This window comes from Tinamus guttatus, unplaced genomic scaffold, assembly GCF_059628265.1.
Source record: "Tinamus guttatus ecotype Peru unplaced genomic scaffold, ASM5962826v1 Tinamus_guttatus_pri_ptg000086l, whole genome shotgun sequence".
Classification (NCBI taxonomy): Eukaryota; Metazoa; Chordata; class Aves; order Tinamiformes; family Tinamidae; genus Tinamus; species Tinamus guttatus.
In genome coordinates this window covers 2,259,710-2,282,723 of record NW_028288620.1, presented here as the reverse complement: position 1 = coordinate 2,282,723, position 23,014 = coordinate 2,259,710, and the positions used below count along the sequence as shown (strand labels likewise).

At 40.0% G+C, this 23,014-nt stretch overlaps 1 protein-coding gene across 2 annotated transcripts in view; it reads left to right on the top strand.

Moving 5' to 3' along the window:
* Positions 1-7,538, top strand: part of KCNB2 (potassium voltage-gated channel subfamily B member 2) — a 173,382-nt gene extending 165,844 nt beyond the window's left edge. For both annotated transcript variants that reach the window (XM_088520320.1, XM_088520318.1), the window contains exon 3: positions 4,695-7,538. In XM_088520320.1, coding sequence (XP_088376446.1) covers positions 4,695-6,857 — 2,163 coding nt within the window. In that variant the 3' untranslated portion in view covers positions 6,858-7,538. The remainder of the gene's footprint in view (positions 1-4,694) is intronic.
* The last annotated feature ends 15,476 nt before the right edge of the window (positions 7,539-23,014 follow it).

The window sequence follows — 23,014 nt, the reverse complement described above, 5'->3', positions numbered from 1 at the left end:
GAAATACTTGAGTTCACTATCTTAAAGGGAGTCTGCCAAGCTGAGCTGCAGATGCAGCAGTGGCTAATGATGAGGGAGAGAGAGAGAAGAAATAGATGGCTACTTCTCACATCTAGGAAGTCTGCACAGATTCTTTAAGGACAAGACAGGGAGTATCTATGTACTATGATAGGGAGTATGGAGGTAGTCATGAAGTCTCCAGTGAAGACTTCATTTGAAGACTAAATGAGTATTTCTATGCCAAGCTTTCAAGGTGACATTCGTACCAGTGCTAAGAGGCAAAAAGAAGTCTGTGCACCACTTGGGCCCCAGATAAGTTCAACATTAAGGGCTTAGCCTTCACACATGAAGGTTAATGTCAGGCTAGTAAGCATCCCTGAAAGATCAATGCAGAAAATTCAAATAAAGTCCTTTAAAAAATTAATAGCAATGATCTCGGGAAAAGTGCTATTCTGAAAGGTCAGAATTCTAAATAATGTCACCAAGAAAAGAGATCAAGAGCAGCAAGAAAGTTGTTTAGTGATTATACATACTGTCAGAGCCATTATCACACATGCTCCTGAAAGGGCGATTGCAATAAAGCTGCAAACTAGATTAAATTTATGTTATTCTGTTAAATTATTCATCCATCTTATTTTTTAAAACTATACATTTTATGCTATGTGGAATTGTAAGTGCTGTGCCAGAAATCTGCAGTCAGAGGTTATATTAGAGATGAAAAGGGTTCTCTGGAAGGGAAAAAGAGTAGTAAACAGCTGAACGCTATCCTCTGCAGAGCAGCACAAGGCAGAACCATGGGGCAGAAGCAAGAGGTGATGCTCATAACTTGGGTGTCCCAAGGCAGGGAGACAGTGAAGAGACCAGGGAAGGAGATGCTGCTTCTTGGCATCATTCTGCAGAGTGCTGGCAGCTGCTGAAGGCAGTGCTATGCTCCTGCACTAAGTGCTGTGATTGTCTGATAAAATGTCCTTGTATTTGTGCAGGTAGTACAGACGTAAAATTGTGCCTGTCCTTGTACTGTTGAACTCAATTGGTAGTGCTGCCTTTACTCCTGCAAGCAGTTCCTTTTTTAGATAGCCCCAGACATCAACAACAGGGCACATACAGATCTAGCCTGACGTACAAGGTAGCTATTTAGCAAAACCCTTCATTTTGCTTGGTTGCAAACTCAACACGACAAGCTGAAGACGGTAGACAGTAAAGGATGCAGTGGAGTCAAACTGATTGCCATAAGCTTTGCATCAAGCCTATAAACATATCTTCCCTATTTGTGGGCACGTTACCTCACAGAGATTAAAACAGGTTAAATTCAGAGATTGAAGTTAAATACACTTTTACAAGGCCACACAGAAAAATATCCCTAATACAGAGGCCATAATATAGCCTCTGCATATTTCTATTTTCTTTTTACAGAAACATGTCCTTGACTTGTGCCTGCTCACTCACTTTCAGTTTAAGTGAATTTTAAGTCTAATTAAAGTCTAGTCTGTTTTAATACTGCTACAAGTGTGATTGCCAAACAGTTAGCAGTGGCAGAATGATCTCTTTCCATGGATGAGTACTAGGAAGACTATTGGCATGGGGCCGACCCTGTCACTACTGTACATTCCTTTATGACAAAAGGCATTCAAAAGCAAGCAATGCCTTCTGTTCCTTTTACTCCTTTTTCTTCTGTTCCATAAGTGAGGCAAAACATAATGGTTGATTTTTACCATGCAGGCCAAATAGAAAACATGAGTAAGAATGAAAGCGAGTCAGTGCCATTTGAAAGCCTAATGGAAGCACTTGTCCCTAAAAAAATAAGGATCGTGTGAGTCAGTCCCGTCAACCCAGTTTTGCCCCATTGACTGACTGTTCAGGGCACATATTTGAGGGCAGTGCAGTCAGCTTATGCGAGGTGTCTATTCCTTCCGTTAACAATATGGAAAACATCAGGTCTTTGTAATGGAAAGACATGGCAAGATGCTCACTTGGAGTCTGGACATTGAACTTGGAAATGAGGGTGGAATACTTGGATTCTTCTTCCTGCTTGAAGGCATGTCACATTTCCTAAATGTATGGACTCTTGCCTATTTGCATACCCAGGATGTCAGACCAGCATCAAGCTCTTTCTGCTGTTTCTAAATGGCCTGGGAATTCTTGCATTACTACCTGCCCAGCAGCAGTCCTGCTCTGGACCAAAAATTAGGGGAACAACGTAATTAATACAGAGCTTACAATTAATCACATAGCCGACACTGGCTATTAGACACAACTCAGCTGAACTTTCCCTAAGCATCTAAGCCTCAGTGTGAATGTCACGTATACTTCTTCTCTGCTTGATGCTACAGTTCCCTGGCCCATCGGTTGTCACAGAAATCTTTTCACCATTATAGTTGTTGCAGAACCACACGGAGCTGCTTGAACCCTTCTGCTGTGTGTTACAATTGCATCTTTAATGCTATCCATTTTTGGGGGGATAATTTTTGCTATCCATTTCATCAGCAGTAGAATCAAAGTCTCATATTCAGCACACAGGAAAGAACAGTCTTTTGGAAATATTTGGCAGTTTATAAAGAACTATTTTAAAGTTTAACAAGAGGTGGATTTTTTTGAGTGATCAAGTCAGTTGTGTTTTTTTCACTCCTCTATATCAACTTAAATGGCCTAGCACATTGCTACAGGCCTTTCTTATAAATGCCATGTTTCCACTAGTATAAGCTTCATCTGTTTTATGAGGATTTACCGGCTAATGCTACTTGCAACGTGTTTTTTATGCAGACTTAGAACAGGGAATCTATTTTTTCTTCTTCTCTATTGTTCTTTCTAGTGATCACCTTCCATTCCTTGCCTAATGACTTGTAAAATCTATTCAATGACAGCAATTAAAACACCCTGTGTGGGGAATGATGCACACCTTTAATTCATTACACACCAAAGTCCCAGGCAAATGAAAGCTTTATATCCTTACATTACAAGAAGCCAAAATGCTTTTGCTCTGATTTTTTTTTCACTCACACTTGTAGTTGATATACATAAAACACTAAAAAATTTTAGGCCTGCTATTCTGTGTGCTTTATTAAAACAGCTGGCAATGCTTAGATTAGTGTGTGAAGAAATGGCCTGAACAGACTGACAGATCATAGAATCACAGGGACACCTAGAGCAGGTGGCACATGGCGGCATCCAGGTGGGTTTGGAAGATCTCCAGAGAAGGAGACTTCACAGCCTCTCTGGGCAGCCTGTTCTGGGGCTCTGTCACCCTCACGGTAAAGAAATTTTTCCATAAGTTCCTGTGGAACTTTTGCTGCTTCAGTTTGTGGCTGTTTCCTCTTGTCCTATCACTGGCCACCACTGAGAAGAGGCCGGCCCCATCCTCCTCACTCCCACCCAGCTCCCTCAGCCTCTCCTCATAGGGCAGATGTTCCAGGTCCCTGATCATCCTTGTAGCCCTGCGCTGGACTCTCTCCAGCAGCTCCACATCCCTCTTGTACTGTGGAGCCCAGAACTGGACACAATACTCCAGGTGCGGCCTCACCAGGGCTGAGTAGAGGGGCAGGATCACCTCCCTCGACCTGCTGGAGACGCTCTTCTTAATGCACCCCAGGATCCCATTGGCCTTCTTGGCCATGAAGGCACACTGCTGCCTCATGGTCAACTTGTCGTCCAAGTTCAGACAGTTATTGTCACTCTAGCTACCAGCACCTGGGTGGCCGGGAAGGTTATGTATTCCAGACCAACAAAACAACCTGTCCCAAATGGAGTTTTAATACTGTCACACAGCAGAAGAGGGGTGCGATATATCAACTCACCTCTTTTTTAATGGGATCTTTTGTTTTCTGGGGAATATTGAGGTATAAAATAAATTTCCTATGAAAAATTTTGAAATTTAAATTTCCTAATTTAAAACCAGTTCAGCTGATGACAACAAGGCAGATAATAGGTTGTTATGGTTTTATTTTCTCAGATCACTGTTTGTTGTGTAATTGTGTCTTTGCGGTATACAGCTTTTTTTCCTATGCTATTATGTACTTTTTGATGCAGGCTAAAATGAGGAAGCAATTAGTCTGATTGACAGAAGCTGCAAGCTCTGCAATTCAGATCTGTACCAGGCTTAGGATGTGTTTATTTATTCTTTGAATTTTGGAAGTATAATTATATTTACTGAGTATATTAGAGAACTCAAGCATGCATTAGTTATTTCACAGTAATTTCAGCAGAGAACCTTACGTACTTTATTTAAGCTTCAGGACTTACAGTGAAACCTAATATAACCAACTTTCACAGTGTTGAAGGTAGTCATTGCTCTACAATAGTATTTCCCTTTGTCTGACTTTTCTTCTAGCTATTAAAAATTTCAGGCCATTAAAAAATTCATGGTTCAGCCCTGCTCAGGTATGCAGTATTATTGCCTTCATTCTCCTTTCTCGTCTTAGAAAAAACTTTACTAAGATTGGCTTCTTTTTTTCTGTTGTGTGTAGCAAAAGCTCTAAAGAGATGTATAACACCATATATAGAGTAGATTCACCAGAGCATGGGGGCAAGTTGGTCCATGATTCACTCAGCAGGAGAAATAAATACATCTTATTCTCACATCAGACGCACTTACAATCTAATGCGTTTGGTATGCTTCAAAACATGAAAGGTGACAAATTTACTTGCATCAGTGCCCAGGACAGTTTTCTAATCAGAACATTGTTTATTTTGTTTTACAGATTTTGGCCATCGTATCCATTCTGTTCATCGTACTGTCCACTATCGCTTTGTCTCTTAACACACTGCCCGAACTGCAAGAAATAGATGAATTTGGGCAGCCAAATGACAACCCTCAGCTAGCACACGTTGAAGCTGTGTGCATTGCTTGGTTTACCATGGAGTACCTTTTGCGGTTTCTATCCTCACCAAATAAGTGGAAGTTCTTCAAAGGCCCGTTAAACGTTATTGATTTACTGGCAATTTTGCCATACTACGTCACTATTTTCCTCACAGAGTCCAATAAAAGTGTACTGCAGTTCCAAAATGTCAGGCGCGTGGTTCAGATATTTCGCATTATGAGAATACTGAGGATTCTTAAACTCGCCAGACATTCAACGGGCCTTCAGTCTTTAGGCTTTACTCTCAGACGGAGCTACAATGAATTGGGCTTGTTGATATTATTTTTAGCCATGGGAATAATGATATTTTCAAGTCTTGTATTCTTTGCTGAAAAAGATGAGGATGCTACAAAATTTACCAGTATCCCTGCATCGTTTTGGTGGGCAACGATCACTATGACTACAGTAGGATATGGTGACATTTATCCTAAGACTTTATTAGGTAAAATAGTTGGAGGACTATGCTGTATTGCTGGAGTGCTGGTCATAGCTCTGCCCATACCAATTATTGTGAATAATTTCTCAGAGTTTTACAAGGAGCAGAAACGACAGGAGAAGGCAATTAAAAGGAGAGAAGCGCTAGAGCGAGCTAAAAGAAACGGCAGTATTGTCTCCATGAACCTGAAAGATGCCTTTGCTCGCAGTATGGAAATGATTGATGTAGCAGTAGATTCAGGTAAGGCTGAAGAAGCAGCCAATCCAAAGGAGACACCCGATGACAACCACCTGTCCCCAAGCCGGTGGAAATGGACCAGAAGGACAATGTCAGAAACGAGCTCGAACAAGTCTTATGAGAACAAATACCAAGAAGTTAGTCAACAAGACTCTCATGAGCAACTGAACAACGCTGCAGCATCCTCCAGCCCGCAACACCTGAGCGCCCAAAAACTGGAGATGTTATACAATGAAATCACTAAAACTCAGTCTCAGCCTAATCTGAATGCTGGTTACCAAGACCAGTCAGCAAAACCACCTGGGTATGAAGAGGAAATAGAAATGGAAGAGGTTGCGGGTCAGAGAGATCAATTGCCAGCTGGACCTACCGACGTAGTAACAGACATGAGAAGCACATCTAGTATTGATAGTTTTGCCAGCTGTGCCACTGACTTCACAGAAACAGAGAGGTCTCCGCTTTCTCTGTTCCCTGGCTCTCATCACTTGCAAATGAGATTTCCATCGGATTCTGTCAATCTGGAAGACAACCAAAGAGCAAAAAGTTTTATACCGTTCACAAAAGATAAAATGTTTTCTCCAACTGATATCACCTTTGACTATAACCCAATTGGCAGGGCTGTACTCAGCGACGGCAGCGGATCCCAGAGCGTTTTGCACGGCCACTTGCATTTCGACACCGCCACAGAGAGCCCCAAAAGTTCTCTGAAAGGCAGCAACCCTTTAAAATCCAGATCCCTGAAAGTGAATTTTAAGGACAACAGAGGCGGCGCGCCGCCAACGCCGCCGAGCACGGCGAGGCCGCTGCCGGTGACGGCCGGCGCGGACTTCCCACAGGCCGCCCCGCGGCACATCAGCACCATCCTGCTCGAGGAAAACTCCCCGCAGGGCGAGCGGCCTTTGCTCGGCGCCGACGCGGCCGTGCTCTGCCAGGGGCCTCCCAAGAAATCATCCCCTCTGTTTCCCAAGCAAAAGGTTTTCTCCTTCCCTTCGAAGGAGAGGAGGAGCTTCACTGAAATGGACACTGGAGAAGAAGAAGAGTTTATGGAGTTGCGTGGTATAAAGCATGAAAAGCAACAGGATCTCAAGGCAAATTGTTATGGGGATCAACACAGCGATGGCAGCCACTTAACAGAGGAGCCCCAGGTCAGCTCTTCCTCTCCCAAAAGCATGAGCCACAACTGTACTCAAGACATTTACCATGCTGGGGGCGAGGTAAAGACAGACAGTAACCAAGAAGGTTACAAAATGGAAAACCACTTGTTCGCCCCAGAAATTCATTCAAATCCAGGAGAAACTGGCTACTGTCCGACACGTGAAACTAGCATGTGACTAGTTAAAAAAGCAATAAAAATACTTTTTCTTAAGCCACAGTTAGCAATGCCTATGAACTAAAATGTGGGGAGCCTCATAAAAAAAGTGCATAAAATATTATTTTTGCATGGCATGAAGAGTTTTAGTTTAAATACTCTTTAATTTAAAAAGACTGCTTTTTGTAACAAATTTTAAAAAAAGCAAAAAAAATTATTCAAGAACAGTGAATAAAATAAAGAGAGCTCTATTAGGAGCCCATGTTTTGCAACATCTGACATTTTTGATCCTTTCACTTATGATTGTAGACAGATTTTGAACTCTTTTAACTTTTTTTTGTTTTCTTGGTTACAATGAATTTTAGAATTTGCACATGAAAGGATGAAATGTCAATGCATGCATTCATAACGACGTGAAACAAGGTGCTTTGAGCTTGCAAAATGCATATATTTGTAAATAGTTCGGGGTCGGGGGGAAAGCTACTGCTAACAAGGATTTATGGAAAAAAGTTTCCTGGGACACAGGTAATTCCTTCACAGCGTGCTGCCTGGAGGTTTTGTACAGACTTATGTTGCAAAATTGCAACTTTTACTTAAAGCATCTCACATATCTTGCTTTCTGTTAAAAAGCTCATGGATATATCTGTTAATTAAGGGACTACAGTACTTAAATTTATCTGTGCTGTAAATCATAATAGGGTTTCATTTTTTTGTTTGTTTGTTTGTTTGTTTGTTTGGGGTTTTTTTTTTTTTTGCATAACTTTACTTATTGCATTTGTTGATTTGATTAATGATCCTGTGAGGAAAAGCAAAGATTTAATGACCAGAACTTGAAGCAATTGATATTTTTATAGAATACTGCCAACCTTTCCTAATAAGAAAAAAAAGTTGCATTTTAAAATACATAACAATCAGACTTATTTCTGTGGCCATAAAGAGTGCCAAATGGCTATATAGACATGTTTTAAAGTTCTCTCTTTTTTAATGTGTTTCCTCTAACTTGATATTAAAAGAAATATTTCCCATATGCTTTTTACCTATGACTTAACAATATTTGCTTCTACACGATCTTCGTGGGTTCTCGATAACGCTCCTTCCCCTCTAGCTATAAATCCCCTTTTCTTTACATCCAGGAGCATATGTCAACAGTGGCAGTGCTGCTGTAGCCTTTGTGGTGTAAGGACACGAAAGGGGCAAGCTTTGCAGGGAGAGGTAATAGCTTTTATCATCACAATTGGTGGAGTTGGAAAAAACAGACAATCCTTCAGGCACATAATAAGACTTGCCCCAGGTCTCCAATGCCCAGAAGCTTGTCTGTGTTTTTCAGCTCAAAGATTTGGACTGGTAAAAGATGTTGCCTCACTCAACATTGCCTCGACCTTTATCCCAAGCTATCCCAAAAGCTGAGGCCATTCCATCCTTGAATTAGTGAAGGAGGAAGACTCAATTACAGGGAAATATCAATAGCCCCACAGACCCTTTCAAAGGCACCTTCTGTTTCTCTGATGCTCTCTAGTTCTCCATCAGTTCTGTGGAAGAACGATGCTGAACCAAAGCCGTCAGTACAAAGTACCCATCTAACCACTAACAAAGCTATTAAGTTTTACTAACACAAAGTCTGTAACACTAGGTCTCTGCTCCCCACTGTGGACCTATGCTAATTTACACTTATGTGTCGTTTCCTGTCACTGAAATGAGTAAAAAATGAGGCACATTGAATGTAAAAGAGCAATTATTTTTATAGCAATGTTGACCTCTGCTTGAAATGGCAGGGCTGATTCCACAGACATTGCTCAGGTCTGGCCCATAGAAAAGAAGCAAGTATGCAAAGCCCCAAAACGTGGATTCCAGTGGTTGGACCAAATCACGAGCACAACAAAATCCCTCTGTCTAAAAAAAAAAAAAAAAAAAAAAAAGAGAGAGAGATTGTTTTCTAAGGGGAGGTGTTTGTTACAAAATGACATTTAGATGACTCTCTTTAGTCATCTCAAACATTGGAATTATAAGGTTATTTCTTCAGATGTCTGGTCATTAATTCTCAAATATATATATATGTTGTCCTTAGTTGCAGTTCATTGCAACATGTTACTACATACAATTTTATCTTTGACATTCTGTTTAACGTTTTGCAACCATGTTACATCTCACTGTTCCAAAACTTAGCTCTATAGTATTTTATAGTCATTAATCTTCTAAATTGATTTTTACTTTCTCTTGCTAGATATTTTCAGTGGCTCAAACTAAATGCCAGTGAATTTTTATATGCCTAAAGTGTTGGTCTGTATTTTCTATGTGCAGTTTTATGAAATCACATGGGCCTATTTGATCTGCCTTTACGTCCTAGTGAACTAATGAAGACCAAATAAAGCCCAAATGGAGCTGATCCTGTATTCCGGATCCCTAGAAACCTCCCGCTGAAGATAACTGTGTTGTTCTGGCAAGGCTGAGGTTTGTGCCCTTTCCTGCTACGTGCTTGGCCGACCCCTGCGCTGTCTAGCAGCCCTCTCAGATCTGCGGCACTTTGTGGAAGGGCAGAGGTCCAGCCGCCGGGAACGCGTTACCGGAGCAGAGTTTTCACTCTTAAAGCTCTCAAGCTAGATCAGCGCTCCTGGCAAACCTGATTCTGCCCCACTTTTACACTGCTGAAAATTCAGGAGTGGTAAAATCAAAACCTCAGCCCTGTGCAGACAAATTCCTCAGATGGGAGTTTGCCAGAAATTGGTACTCAATGAAAGGTAAATGAGGACAGCAAGACTTTCTCCCAGTAAAGCCAACAGGAGCTTTAACTATATTAGTCAGGTAAGTGAAGACCAAACCTTTATTGACTGCCCTATTTTAAGTGATTTCAGAGATGCATAGATATTTTGAAACTGTACAAGTCAAAAAAAAATGCAATTTTCATTCTTAATACATGTTGTAATTTTAGAAATCTTGGAAGCAGAAGGATCAAGCTTTAGAAGTGCTTTTGTTATAATTTGATTGATTTGTTACATAGTTTTGACTATGCTGAATCACAGGTTTGGATATTTGATGCTTCCAGTCTTCACTCCTGATTCACTCCTGATTCATTCCTGAACATCTAGCTCAAGCAAAACTCCTAATTCAATATTTACTTGAATGGAGGTGCAGGACTTTTACCCCAATATCGCGTGTAAAAGAAGTGCAGACCAGAATAACTTTCTTCATCATGAATTTGAATTGCTGTGTAGTAAATCATGCAAAACTAATCAAAATATTTTTCTGTTTTTCTAAAATCTCCAAGCCATTTCAGACTTCACCCATTCACGGCTGTAAGTGGAGCCTTTTTTAGGGTCTGGAGCCAATCTCCAAAAGTTCTGGAATTTCAAAACAACTTAGGGAGTCTTAAGATGAAGTTACTCCCCTGTGCACCCAAGAGGAGTTGGACTCTTTATATCGCTGGAAAATGAAGATTGTTCAGGGAGATAACTTTGAAATTAAACAATCTATTTTTTATATTTTATATGAACTGCAGAATCCTGAATCAAAGTTTCAATTAATTTTCAGTGAGGAAACCAAATGTACACATTTAAACAACTTTCACATGGTAATCAGGAGAATTTTTGAATAGTCACATTAATCCAAATAGAGGGTGGGGGGAATAATGTACCGCACAAACTGCAAAGTAAGTACATACAGGAAAGCTGTTTACAGGGGAATCACATAATGTAAAGAATGTAACATGGAGTAGGAAGTTATTGCACTACAGAATTTATATAAAATACACTTTTTAAAATAAAAACACAAAAGGCCTTTTAATGCTTCATTGTCTATAACATAGAAGCCTCGGCGCGAATGCAGCAATCTAATGCACTGTGTCCTCACTTCAAAACTGGTTCCAAAATTCAACATTAATGATAGTGAAGAGGTGATATCTGATCCAATACTAGAGCGACTGACTTGAGGAGCTGTTTCTTTTTAATACAATATTCCCTAACCAAAACTGCATGCAGAAAATGGTATTTTTGCCCATAACAAACATAGATCAAAACGACAATTGGTTTCTTGAGACCTTTCCTAGTAGATAACATGTGACATCATGTTTTTATTCCTTGCTTACTGCTGTAAGTGAGAAACAACTGCTTGTTTAAAAGTAGCCCTCTTCCCATACATGCAGCTGAAGCTTGCTTATATTTCTTTAGATATGTCTGAAGCAAGGCTTAACGTCCAGCTAGACTCAGAATTTTATTGTGAAAGAATACAGAGAAATCCGTTATATTTACAAATGGACTAAATTGGACATGAGAAATCCCTGAGTAGAAAAAAAAAAAAAAAAAAAAAAAAAAAGTTCTTAAGAAAATGCCATGAACTATGGACAGTAAAGTCTCTTGAACACTAGGTTTCTTTTCCCTTTATTTAATTAGCTCCTTCAACTCCCTTCCTTTTAAACAGCAGTTTGATACAAAGGCCGGATGGCTGCTTTTTTTTTTTTTTTTTTTGTCTGTTTGTCTGATTGGTGTGGGGGTTTTTTGTTTGGCTTGGGTGTTTTTTGGTGCTTTTGCACATACAGATAGTTGGAGGATATCCTGGTAAAAATGTAAAAGGCCGAGCAGACTTTTTTTCCTTTCGTGTGATTTTTGGATCATTCAGAAAATAAAGAAAATAAAATTTATTATTTCGATTGGTTAAAAAAAAAGGTAAGAAATGCAAGAAACGCATTTTTTAAGTAGCAGTAGCCAGCACAGATTCAGCAGGAAATGCAAATACAGAAAAGAGAGAAGGCAAGCAGAAAAATATTAAGTAAACAAGGCACTATATATAATGTATAAACAAGAAATGTAATTAAAAATGTATAATACAGCCCTTGTTCACACTTAATGAGGCAAAAAGAGCAGTTGCAAATATTTAATTCCTGCCCTGCTGCACCTGCCTTCTCCAAAGATCCAACAGGTCTCTCTGGAGATCCTCATGATGTTACCATCCACCTGCCAGCTACAAGAGCCTCTGATCTGTAACCGTTCTCTTGCATACTTTCCTCAAGAGCAAAATGCTGCTGCCTTCAGCACTGCTGATCTGCGGATCTCTGCCCCTTGCCCTAGCGTGGTGCAAATGGCCAGATATTTAATCCCCGGCCTTTGAACTGAGGAGCCAGGAGAACTGAGAGTCGTTTCTGTGTCGCTGTTGCAGCCATGCCCCATCTCACAACTTCACAGGTTTTCTGGTTTTGAAATGCTGTGACTCCTCCAGTGTCTCTATCGTCTTGTAAGATGTTTCAGTGCATTTGTTCAGTGTTTTTGCAGGACAACGAGTTTCTTTATTTTACTTCTCTAGTAATTGCAAGGTGAGAGCAGCTGTTTTATGCTGACCTTTTGGCTCTAAGTTTTGCTCAGATAGCATCTCCCAGTGGAAGTTCAGAATATGAAACATTTATGCCTGTTCTTGAAGCCCTTAAGCAGAAAGCCAATGAAAATCTTGCCTGTATAAAACTGAAGGAGGGAGCAATATATTTTAGCTTTAGGCAAAAAGAACAGTTTCTAACATATGTTGCAAAATGAAAATAAGAAAAAAAAAAGTAGTTGGGGACAATCATGGGCACTTCTGCTAGGAAGCAGAGTTCTAGATTTATACCTCTAAATTTACAAAGAGTTATGCAGAGTTTTAGCTACGTAATTCTTTGAAAAATGGTAGCCATGCTGATAAACTGAAACATAGAGGGGATTAGTGTACAAAAAACCTGAGAGTTGACTACATAGCCTATTGCTTTAAGATCACTGTAAATATCAACTGGAAATATGTACTAATTCATAAGTTATTACTGTGTTAGTTTCATAGGTACAGTAGCATGACTATTCTTAGTTCTGTTGAGTTTAACGAACTTTACTTTGTATTCCTCTGTGAATGCTCTGAATGCTGCAAGAAAAAAAGCACAACGGTATTTTTTCAAGTTCTCTTGGCGCGGTAGCAGTGTCTTCACTATTGTTCAATCCTACCAAATTCGCAGCATTTCATTATAAAATGCTATGTTAACAACATATCTTTCTTTAAAAGAACTGTCACTAGGAGATACGAGCATATGTGATAAGTCTTGTCTAATGTCATTCATCTGCCTTTACAAAATGCCCCGGACATTTTATGGGAGACTCTGCTGCTTTTGCTTCATTCATTGTTTGTACTTAGGGACGGGGTAGGGAAATAGAGGGCATTTTGCAATGGTAATTGCATCAAACATGCTTCGTTTCATTATTATTGTATCTGTTAGAAACATTTTGATTTAATTTCTTTCTGTAGATAAGACTGTTTGACAATAGCTTTTTCACCTAACCATCTTATCCCATTAGAATAATAACTTCTCACATTTAATGGTATTTGTATCAATGTCTCCATATCAGCTGCATTTTAACTTCATTAAAAAAAGGAAATGTGATTATTATTTTTCATTATATTAGATTTTGCTGATCAACTAAATATTTCGGCACCAATCAACATATTAATATGCATGTTGTAGTCTGTACAATTGTTCAACATCAAAATACCTGTTTAATTTATGTCAAATGTCTGTAAAATAAATGCATTGTTCTCCATTTCAGTCTGATAGAATAAGAGGATAGTAAATAAATGTGTAAATGAATCATCTGTGTCTCATTTCAGTTCTCTGCATGAAACCACTTTACATTGAACATTGCATATATACCAAAACAATAATCCATAGTGTCTTTAAACTTCCTTAATTGACAATGTTATACAAGGCTCCCAGGCAGACAGTGTGTAAAGAAATAACGTATATGGCTATGCAAATAAAGTCAGAATCCATTATTTTTCTAAAAATTAAATACAGTGCTTCCACGCCTTTTGTCAGCTCTGTACAACTACTGTTTGCACCGTCACACATACAAGACCTCAAATCACTTTACAAGGCCATGTAAATACTACTGCCTGTGGGATGGAAAGCAGAAGCGTGGAAAGATTTAACTTCTTTATTTTTTAATTTTTTTTTTAGAATATGCAAGCTGAGGTCTCTCAGCCTATTATTTAGGAGCAACATTTCTTTAGGAGCAATTATTATTATTTACAACAAGCTCTTGTTTAGCTTACTAGTAAGCAACAAACTACTCGGACCTCAGGAATTTTTGCTTAAGGTGGACTGATTACTTTCTAGCAGAAAAACTCCAAGAGAAAGCAGGGTTTGTTTCCTTCAAGATGAATAATGGAAAAAACTAATCTTTTTATGTGCAAAGGTAGCAAAAATAAAGCATCTGCATGGTTCAGAAAATAAGGAATATGATTTTTCATCTTCAAAAAAGAAAGCTGTTTTTTCCATTTCTACATCTGAACTGTAATACAATGAAATAAAAATGCAGGACCAAACCCTGCCCTTTGGTGAGCATGCTGATTACAGCTTTTATGAGGCAGCGTAGAGGCACAGTTTGGGTTTACAACCCCATTCATTTGTGCTATACATACACCAAGGTGCAGTTTGTTGCACTTCAGAAGGTTTTTCAGCTTTTAATCTATGGGTTTCCTCTCAATACATGTAGCACTGCTCATAAATCTAAATTTGTTTCATCCTCTGTTCTTCTTTAAATATATTCCAGACTCTCTTTCCTTAAAGGCAAAACCCACATCCTTCGTATTTCTTCTCCCAGTCTCTCCTTTTTGGCATTCATCTGAGTCATTGCATTTGAAATAGAATAGTTTGTGTTTTATGTAATACTGACTGTACAAGCTGTCTGCAGCTCCGCATCCATTCACAGTGCCTGAAAGCACCTACAGAAATACAACTCTCTCTGCATATTCCGGCTGCACTCACACTCTGTTCTGGAGCAAGGCCTGAGTCTTGTGCAAGCTACTTGATCCCCCAAAATAAAGTCTAAGCCACAGAGTTTAGAAACACAAGGAGCACATTTTCCAATAATTGTTGAGTTTACATGGGCAAGGAAGCAGGATATACCAGGAGAGTAGTTTGGACAAGGCTGAAAAGATCAAGCACTGAGATTAAGAAAGCTTTGAATTCTGTCTGTTTCACCTTTTTCTGTCTCATCCTTTCTCTCACTTTTTTTCTTGTGGAATTCATTTTAAAAGAAGGTCTAGCACCCTAAAAAGTGTTTTTATGTCCATATTAGCATTGATGGTTATTCATTGTATCTTATTCCAACTCCATAGCAGCCCAAGAAAACAATGATCTTGCTGCTGGCAAGAAAAGACAAGGCAAGGGTAGAAGTCCCCTGTTTTGATGATGTAATTTGACCTATGGTTGGAAACAAATACTGCTAGAAAACAGGCAAACTCTTTTATGCTAAGCTGCAAATGTGCTATGTGGCAAGACTACTGTGGCAATATGTGCTATGTGGCACGTGCTATGTGGCAATACTTCCTCGGGGAAGTATTCTTAGCAGCTCCAGAACAGAGCAGGCATAGAGATCACACTGGCGAAGTACTGAAGTTCTAGCAGGGTAGGGTAAAAGTGCCCATCCCTAATCTATTCGGTAGGGAAACTTGAGGTTATTCTAGTGTATGAGGAAAAAAGAAAAACTGAAGAGTCAGGATATCATTACATTAAAACTTCATGTACTCTACAATTTTATTATGAAGTCCTCACCATCTACTGCTGAGTCTTTGAATGTAAATTTTCACTGAGGGTAGGAAAAAAAAACAAAGATGAGCAAAAACTGTCCTGATCTTTTTATAGTCTTAGGGCGGATGTCTATTCTTCTATCTGCTTGTTTTAAAAAACAAAGTGAACCCAACTCGGTTCTCCCAAAGCCATTAACTGTTGATATTCAGCATCCTGCAAGAGGCGCTGATCAACCTGAAAACTGATCATAAATAGCTAACTTCTATGAAAGCTACAGCTGCCGTATCTGCACTGGGATTTTTCATATTTTGTCATTATGTGTTAATAAAATCCTGTTGTTGAATAAGATACTATGAGCCAATGAAATTTGAAAGCCTTTAGGAGAAGTTTTAAGTGCCTAAAGGATTCGGATTCAAAGTTGAATTCTACACTTAAGAAATTCATTCTTTCCAACTCAGAGTTACTGATGTTTGATACCACTATACTACACACTACTAATAGACGCTATTACCCTGATTATGAGAAAACTCGTCTGCAGTTTTGTTAGTCAACAACATCAGGGCATAGAGGGAACAAGAGTTAACTTGAGAAGCTAATTGAAGAGTCAACCGGGCTTAAGACTAGAAGCTGACTTGTCTTCACGAGGAGTTTATCTGTTGCTCCAAGTGAACTTTTTCTTACTGAAAAAGACGTGATCAAAAGGAGCAGGGTCGGAGAGACAAAAACGTAAACTATAATAAGTAAAAACTATAAAAAACACCCTTTCTGTTTTTAGAAAGAAAAGACAAAAGGAATAAACTTCAAAATTATAATGAATTGCATGATTTGTTTTATTATTTTCTACCTTTCTTTTCCATGCTTTCTAGAGACTTTCATCCTTCCAATACATGAAATCAGCACAACAACAGTTTGCTGTTAATCCCCATTATGTTACCATCTAGACATTCCTACTAGAAAAAGTCAAAAAAACAGGTTGGGTTATTTTACCATTCCCTGTCACTTAAACTACTGTTAACCATTGCTTTACTTCCCAAATGAAATCTATCCCTTCTTACAACTTGTTTTTCTATCCTGTGTTTTGAAATGGCCTACAATCGGCAGTTTTCTTCATAAATCCTTCCAATGTTAACTTGTTTCAGCTACATAGCAAGAGGTGAATTGTAAAATATGACGTATTGGTACAGTATCGCTATCCATACTACAGAAGCTAGAGAAGCCTTTAAGGTGATTATTATACCTTATACATAAATCAAGCAATATTTGCGACAGCCTGATACATTAAATTCTCAGCTGTTTCACCTGGCAACTAACAACTAAACTCAAATATTAGTGTGGTTCTCTTTTCAGGGATGAGCCTGGAGAACACAAAAGTAATACCATGATCATTTTTATGCCATTAGATTCTTAATATTTTCAGGGGTGATACCTCTAAACTTAATCCCAGCCAGGACATGTCTACATCAGTCAGTGCAGACGGACATACATTTATTCAGCCCATACCTCCCAGTGGGTTTATTGAACCTGGTTCCTTGCCCTCCTGAAGCAGCTTCTGGTGCTGGTAGCAGAAGATCTAGTTATATAGCATACATATGTAGTATGTAGCTATATAGTATATATGTTTATATATATTCTGTGATTATAAAACTCAGTTAAGGCACTCAGTGTTTCAATTCCAATTAAGTGTTTCAATGGTGTCTTCCATTTTTATTTTTTAATATTGTCACTTTAACAATTTATTAAAATACGGAAAGGAAGAGTCATGATCTTACCATGCACACCCATTCTTATACAGGAGCCATGCCTTTAATTCTCCACTCTCTGAGAGGAATCTACCTGACAAAAGGCCTTATCCTTGTGACTAGTGGCAAGCCTGATGACTCCTTGGGCAAGTAGCTGCACATACATACACACATATATGCACGGTCACTACGTGTCTCTGTACAATCTGGCCCTATCTTACTTTGTAAGCCAAAACTGTGCAATCCCTCACATATGTGCTATAACATGGCTGTGGCCATAAAAGGTTTCTCAGTTTGAGGCATAATGGATAAGGGAATCCCACAGTTCTCTCACCTCTAGCTCATATTTCAACCACAGGGAGCTGCATGTCAGGACATTGTTGTGCATGCATGTAGGAAAATGCAAGTGCAGAACCTTCAATAACTATGATGGTTGTGAAGCTCGTGGTAAAAACCAAAGAATCATCACAATCTAGTCTTTCATTTTGTTATGAAATATTGTGTCTTCAAAATAACAAACTTGTGACTCCAGCAACAGTAGATTCACTGCTCTAATTCTTACCCGGCCTTGCTTGCCTGACCTCTCTTCTCATTAGGACCATGTAACAAGTCCTGTCTAGTCATGTTGAGCTAGGCCCACGAGTATGCACACCTCAGCAAGGACTGGAGAAAAACTCTGATTTTTCTAGGATATTTTAAAACTAAAGGAAAGTTACCCTCATTTCTTGAGGAGGGCAAAATAAGATTTCTAGCAGTCACGAAAAATATAGAATACATACATATATGTATGCATGTATAAATCCATAGAGTTAAACAATAACAGAAAAGAGTAGTTACAGATTTCTTTTTCATAATATCTCTGAACCCTTGTTCTAATCAAGGAAAATGGAAAAAAAATCATTTTAAAATAGGTACCACTGGTTAAATTGTTAGCCTCCAACATCCGTGAGAAACGTTTCCCTTGACTATTTCTCCACAAGTAGCACTGAGTGTGAATTCTGAATAATCTGCACCTCTTGTTCTCCTTAGAAGTTTTAATCACGACTTCAACAGAATTAAATCAGAGGGACTCTCAGCAATGTATCTAGAGCTCTGAATAAATAAAACTGCAATTCCAGGAGTGTAGCAATGTTGCAAATTAATTTGACATTCATTGTGCTATGGCTGATCAGGAAAACCTGCTGTGCATGTTCAGATGTATTACCTGCCACCACGACTAAACTTTCACAGTAGCTACTTAAAACAGAGTGTTAAAAATAATGTAAGTTCTAGCAACTTCTGACTTTCCAGTTTTTGAGCAACAGTAAATGATTCTCCTTTTTTTTGGAAGTATATGTTGATAACAGCAGCACATTCAGTTTTATCTGGTCAATTGAATATCAAATTCTATGTTTTTCTGGTATGCTCAATTATTAATTCATCTTCTCCATCCCTTTTATAAATGCAATGGTATATGTCTCTGATACGTTTATGTCTCTCTATAATATTTCAGAATATAGAATCATAGAACCATTAGGGTTGGAAAAGAACTTCAAGCTCATCGAGTCCAGCCGTGTTAAACCATGTCCCTAAACGCCTCAGCCACACAGTTCCTGAACACTGCCAGGGACGGTGACTCCACCACTTCCCTGGGTAGCCTGTTCCAACGCTTCACTACTCTTTCCATGTAGAAATTCTTCCTAATGTCTAACCTGAACCTCTCCTGGTGCAACTTAAGGCCATTTCCTCTTGTGCTATCCATTGTTATTCTGGAAAAGATATCAGCCCTCACCTCACTACAACCTCCTTTCAGGTGGTTGTAGAGAGTGATAAGGTCTCCCCTGAGCCTCCTCGTCTCCAGCTCCTTCAGCCGCTCCTCGGAAGGTCTGTGCTCCAGCCTCTTCACCAGCTTCACTGCCCTCCTTTGGACCCACTCCAGCACCTCACTGTCGCTTTGTAGTGAGGGGCCCAAAACTGGACACAGTATTCGAGGTGCAGCCTCACCAGTGCAGAGTACAGGGGGACGATCACTTCCCTGGTCCTGCTGGCTACACTGTTTCTGACACAAGCCAGGAGGCCGTTGGCCTTCTTGGCCACCTGGGCACGCTGCTGGCTCATGTGCAGCCGTCTGTAGATCAACACCCCCAGATCCTTTTCTGCCGCGCAGCTCTCCAGCCACCCTGCCCCAACCCTGTAGTGTTGGATGAGGTTGTTGTGACTGAAGTGCAGGACCCAGCACTTGGCCTTGTTGAACCTCATAAAGTTATTCTCAGCCTTTAAGATTTCCTTCTTGAGAAAAACAGAGACTTCCTGGATCCCTTTGCTCTTCAGCATTGTCTCCCAAGGGACTCTCCTAAACAGTCCAGAGCCCTCTCTCCAGAAGTCCAGTGTAGCTGTTTTGCTGACACTCCTCCTGACTGAGAATTGAAAACTCTATCATTTCATGGTCACCACACCAAGATGACCTCCAACCACCACATCTTCCACCAGTCCTTCTCTGCTGGCAAAAAGCAGATCTAGCAGGGCTCCTCGCCTTGTAGGCTCGTTTACCAGCTGGGAGAGAAAATTATCTTCCAGACACTCCACGAACCTCCTAGACTGTCTCCACGAACCTACTAAAGTCTTTCCTCTCTGCCTTATTATGTTTCCAACAAACATCTGGTAGGTTGAAATCTCCCACAAAACCAAAGGCTGTCAATCATGTAATTTCTGCCAGCTGCTTACAGAATGTCTCGTCTCTCTCTTCATCCAAGTTGGGTGGCCTATCCACCAGGATATCAGCCTTAGCTGGCCTTCCCCCTGATCCTGACCCATAAGCACTTGACTTTCCCATCACCCTCTTGGAGCTCCACGCATTCAAAGGACTCCCTGACATACAGGGCTACCCCACTCCCTTTCCTTCCTTGCCTTGCCTGAAGAGCCTGTAGCCCTGTAGCCACTGCGGCACTCCAGTCATGTCTGTGGTCCCACCACATTGCAGTGATGGTGACTATGTCATAGCTTTTGTGACACACCATGGCACCATGTGACACACCTCCTGGTTGTTGTCCATGCTGCACGCATTGGCACAGATGCACTTCAGCTGAGGTATGAGCTAACCCTACCCTAACCCGAACCCTAGCCCTAAGCCTGAGCTCACCAGGCCTAGTGCTGGCTAAAGGCAAAATATGCTCCTAGGACCAATCTGGATATAGCACTACATTTCCTTTCGCATATGATTTCTAGCCCCACTCCACATGGAGCTCCTGGCTTTCTCTCTTTCTCAACCCTTGCCCTTGCCCTAACCCTGACCCTAACCCTAAAGCTAGCCCTAAGCCTAAGGTCACCAGCCCTAGTGCTGGCTAAATGCCAAATACTCTCCCAGATCCAATCTGTACATAGCGCTACATTTTGTTGACATGTTCTTTCTAGACTCACTCCCCATGAGGCTCTAAGCTTTCTCTCTCTCTCTCTCACCCCTAACCTCAGCCGTAATCCTAACCCTAACCCTAACCCAACCGTAAGCCTGAGGTCACAAAGCCTAGTGCTGCCTAAAAGCCAAATATGTTCCTAGATCTAATCTGGATACAGTGCTACATTTCCTTTTGCATGGCCTCGCTAGCCCCACTCACCATGGGTCTCTAAGCTTTCTCACTTTTCTTAACCCTAACCCTAGCCCTAACTACAAACCTAGGCCTATCCCTAACCCTAGGCCTGAGCTAACAAGGCCTAGTGGTGGCTAAGTGCCAAATACTAGATCCAATCTGAATCTACACTACATTTGCTTTGCATGTCCTTTCTGGCCCCACTCCCCAGGGGATTATTGGCTTTCTTTCTCTCTTAACCCTAACCCTAGCCCTAACTCTAGCCTAACCCAAACCTTAGACCTAAGCCTGAGCTCACCAGGCCTAGTGCTGGCTAAAGGCAAAATATGCTCCTAGGACCAATCTGGATATAGCGCTACATTTCCTTCCGCGTGTGATTTCTAGCCCCACTCACCACAGAGCTCTAGGCCTTCTCAATTTCTTAACCCTAACCTAGGCCTAACCCTAACCCTAGGCCTAAGCCTGAGTTCACCAGGCCTGGTGACAGGTGAATGCCAAACATTAGTGCCAAACACTAAAGCACTAAATTTCCTTTCGGATTGTATTAAGTGAGGATAATGCTCATATACATTCTTTCATACCTATATGAGCCTAATGATCTGTTTAGACAGCTATTATTCAAAGCATACAATGAGAAATCTATGTTTAAACTACTGATATCCCCCAAATATCTTACAAGTGCCAATAGTACTCACAATATAGGAAACCTAGACTTCAACGTCTTCGTGCAATCCATGACATGCAGGAATGTACATTGAAAGCAGAGGAGATTTACGATACTGAGCCAAATAACCTAAAGCTAGGAAAGGAAAAAGGGAATGTGCTTTTTAGATAACTCCCTATTCCTGAACAAGCTGCAAGAAACTCTTCATATTTTCTCTTACAGTTTTTCTATTTAATTAGTTAGAAAAATCTTTTCTTCCCATTGATGACATTCCTCTAAGGAATCTGTCACCTTAGAACCAAGAGACTCCATCCACAAGCTTCTGCAGTGAATTCCAGGACTTCCAAGCAGCTTTGCATGTAGGAATTCTGGCTTTGTAGCTCACCCCAGAAATGCCAGCACTCACCTGGCATGCGATGGTACAAAACGTAGCCATCGCTTCAGACTTGCCACTTCTGCCTGCAAAGCCCAAGCCACTTGAAACCCCAACAGATGCATTTCCAGGGGACTAGGGACAGACAGAAACTGCTGCAGAGCTCTAACTATCCCCTATTGCAGATCAATGTCACCTGTCAGGGCTCCATCACATTTTTCTCCTTTCAGGAATTTATTGCATCTAATTACTTTTGTATGATTGGCTAAGTAATAATGCCAACAAATCCATGAAACTTCTAAATGACATTTTCCTCACTTAGTCCTGGGAGGATCATAAATAAAATCCTTTGTTGAATGAAAAGCTTTTGTCTGTGTTTTCTAGACAGATGTGGTTTCCCAAGATCTGTTATCTCTAACAGTACTCCATCAAACTTTGGTCTGATTCTTTATTTCTTCATATGTTGAACAACCTCAGAAATATTCTTTTAACTGAATTTTGAGGCTCTGTTACTTAGATCTTTCCCTCATTCTGTATTGAATAACTATTACCATTAAACTGATTTAATGAGGTGCATTATAGTAAAACAGCATTTTGGCTGATTAAACATGTATTGAGAGCATAAAATCATCTCTTTCATGTTTGCTCAAAATAATTGCAAACAATAATTTATAACCACCATTATAACTATATTTATGTTTTACAGTTGTATGGATTTTATTGAATCTCAACCTATTGTGCACTCGCTCAACCAGTCTCAAGGCTCAGCACTGCTAGTAAGGCAAAACAAGAACCTACGATACAGCACTCCAGAAAAAAATCACACTTTTTGAAGGAACAATAAGCTTTATTATGCAACAAACATTGCCACCCAACAAGCCTAAAAAAGATCTACAACTTTAAATGTGTGCCACAAAGGCAGGAAGACGGCTAAGGAGGAAAACTCTTTACTACATGATCAAAAAGTATCACCAAGTGTTCTGGATGGGCTCTGGAGTCTTCAGTGTACATGTTTTCACCGTGCTAACTTCTTTCATAAGTATTTTTTACAGAACTCCTTATTCTGGTTGCAGTAAGGTAAAAATGTGTAAGGTTTCTTTCCACAGCAACCTAAAAGAAAGGCCTTCAACACAAGGAAACCACTATATTTTTGGGGTTTTTTTGTCAGAACAACAAAGACCGTTTAGTAAGGATGCTCAAACTCCTGGAGTGGAAAAGTGTATCCTAAAATGATGCATCTAACAGTGCCAAATAATTAGTGAAGCAAAGAATAGGTTAGGGTGATACTTGATATCCAACTATTTTCAGAG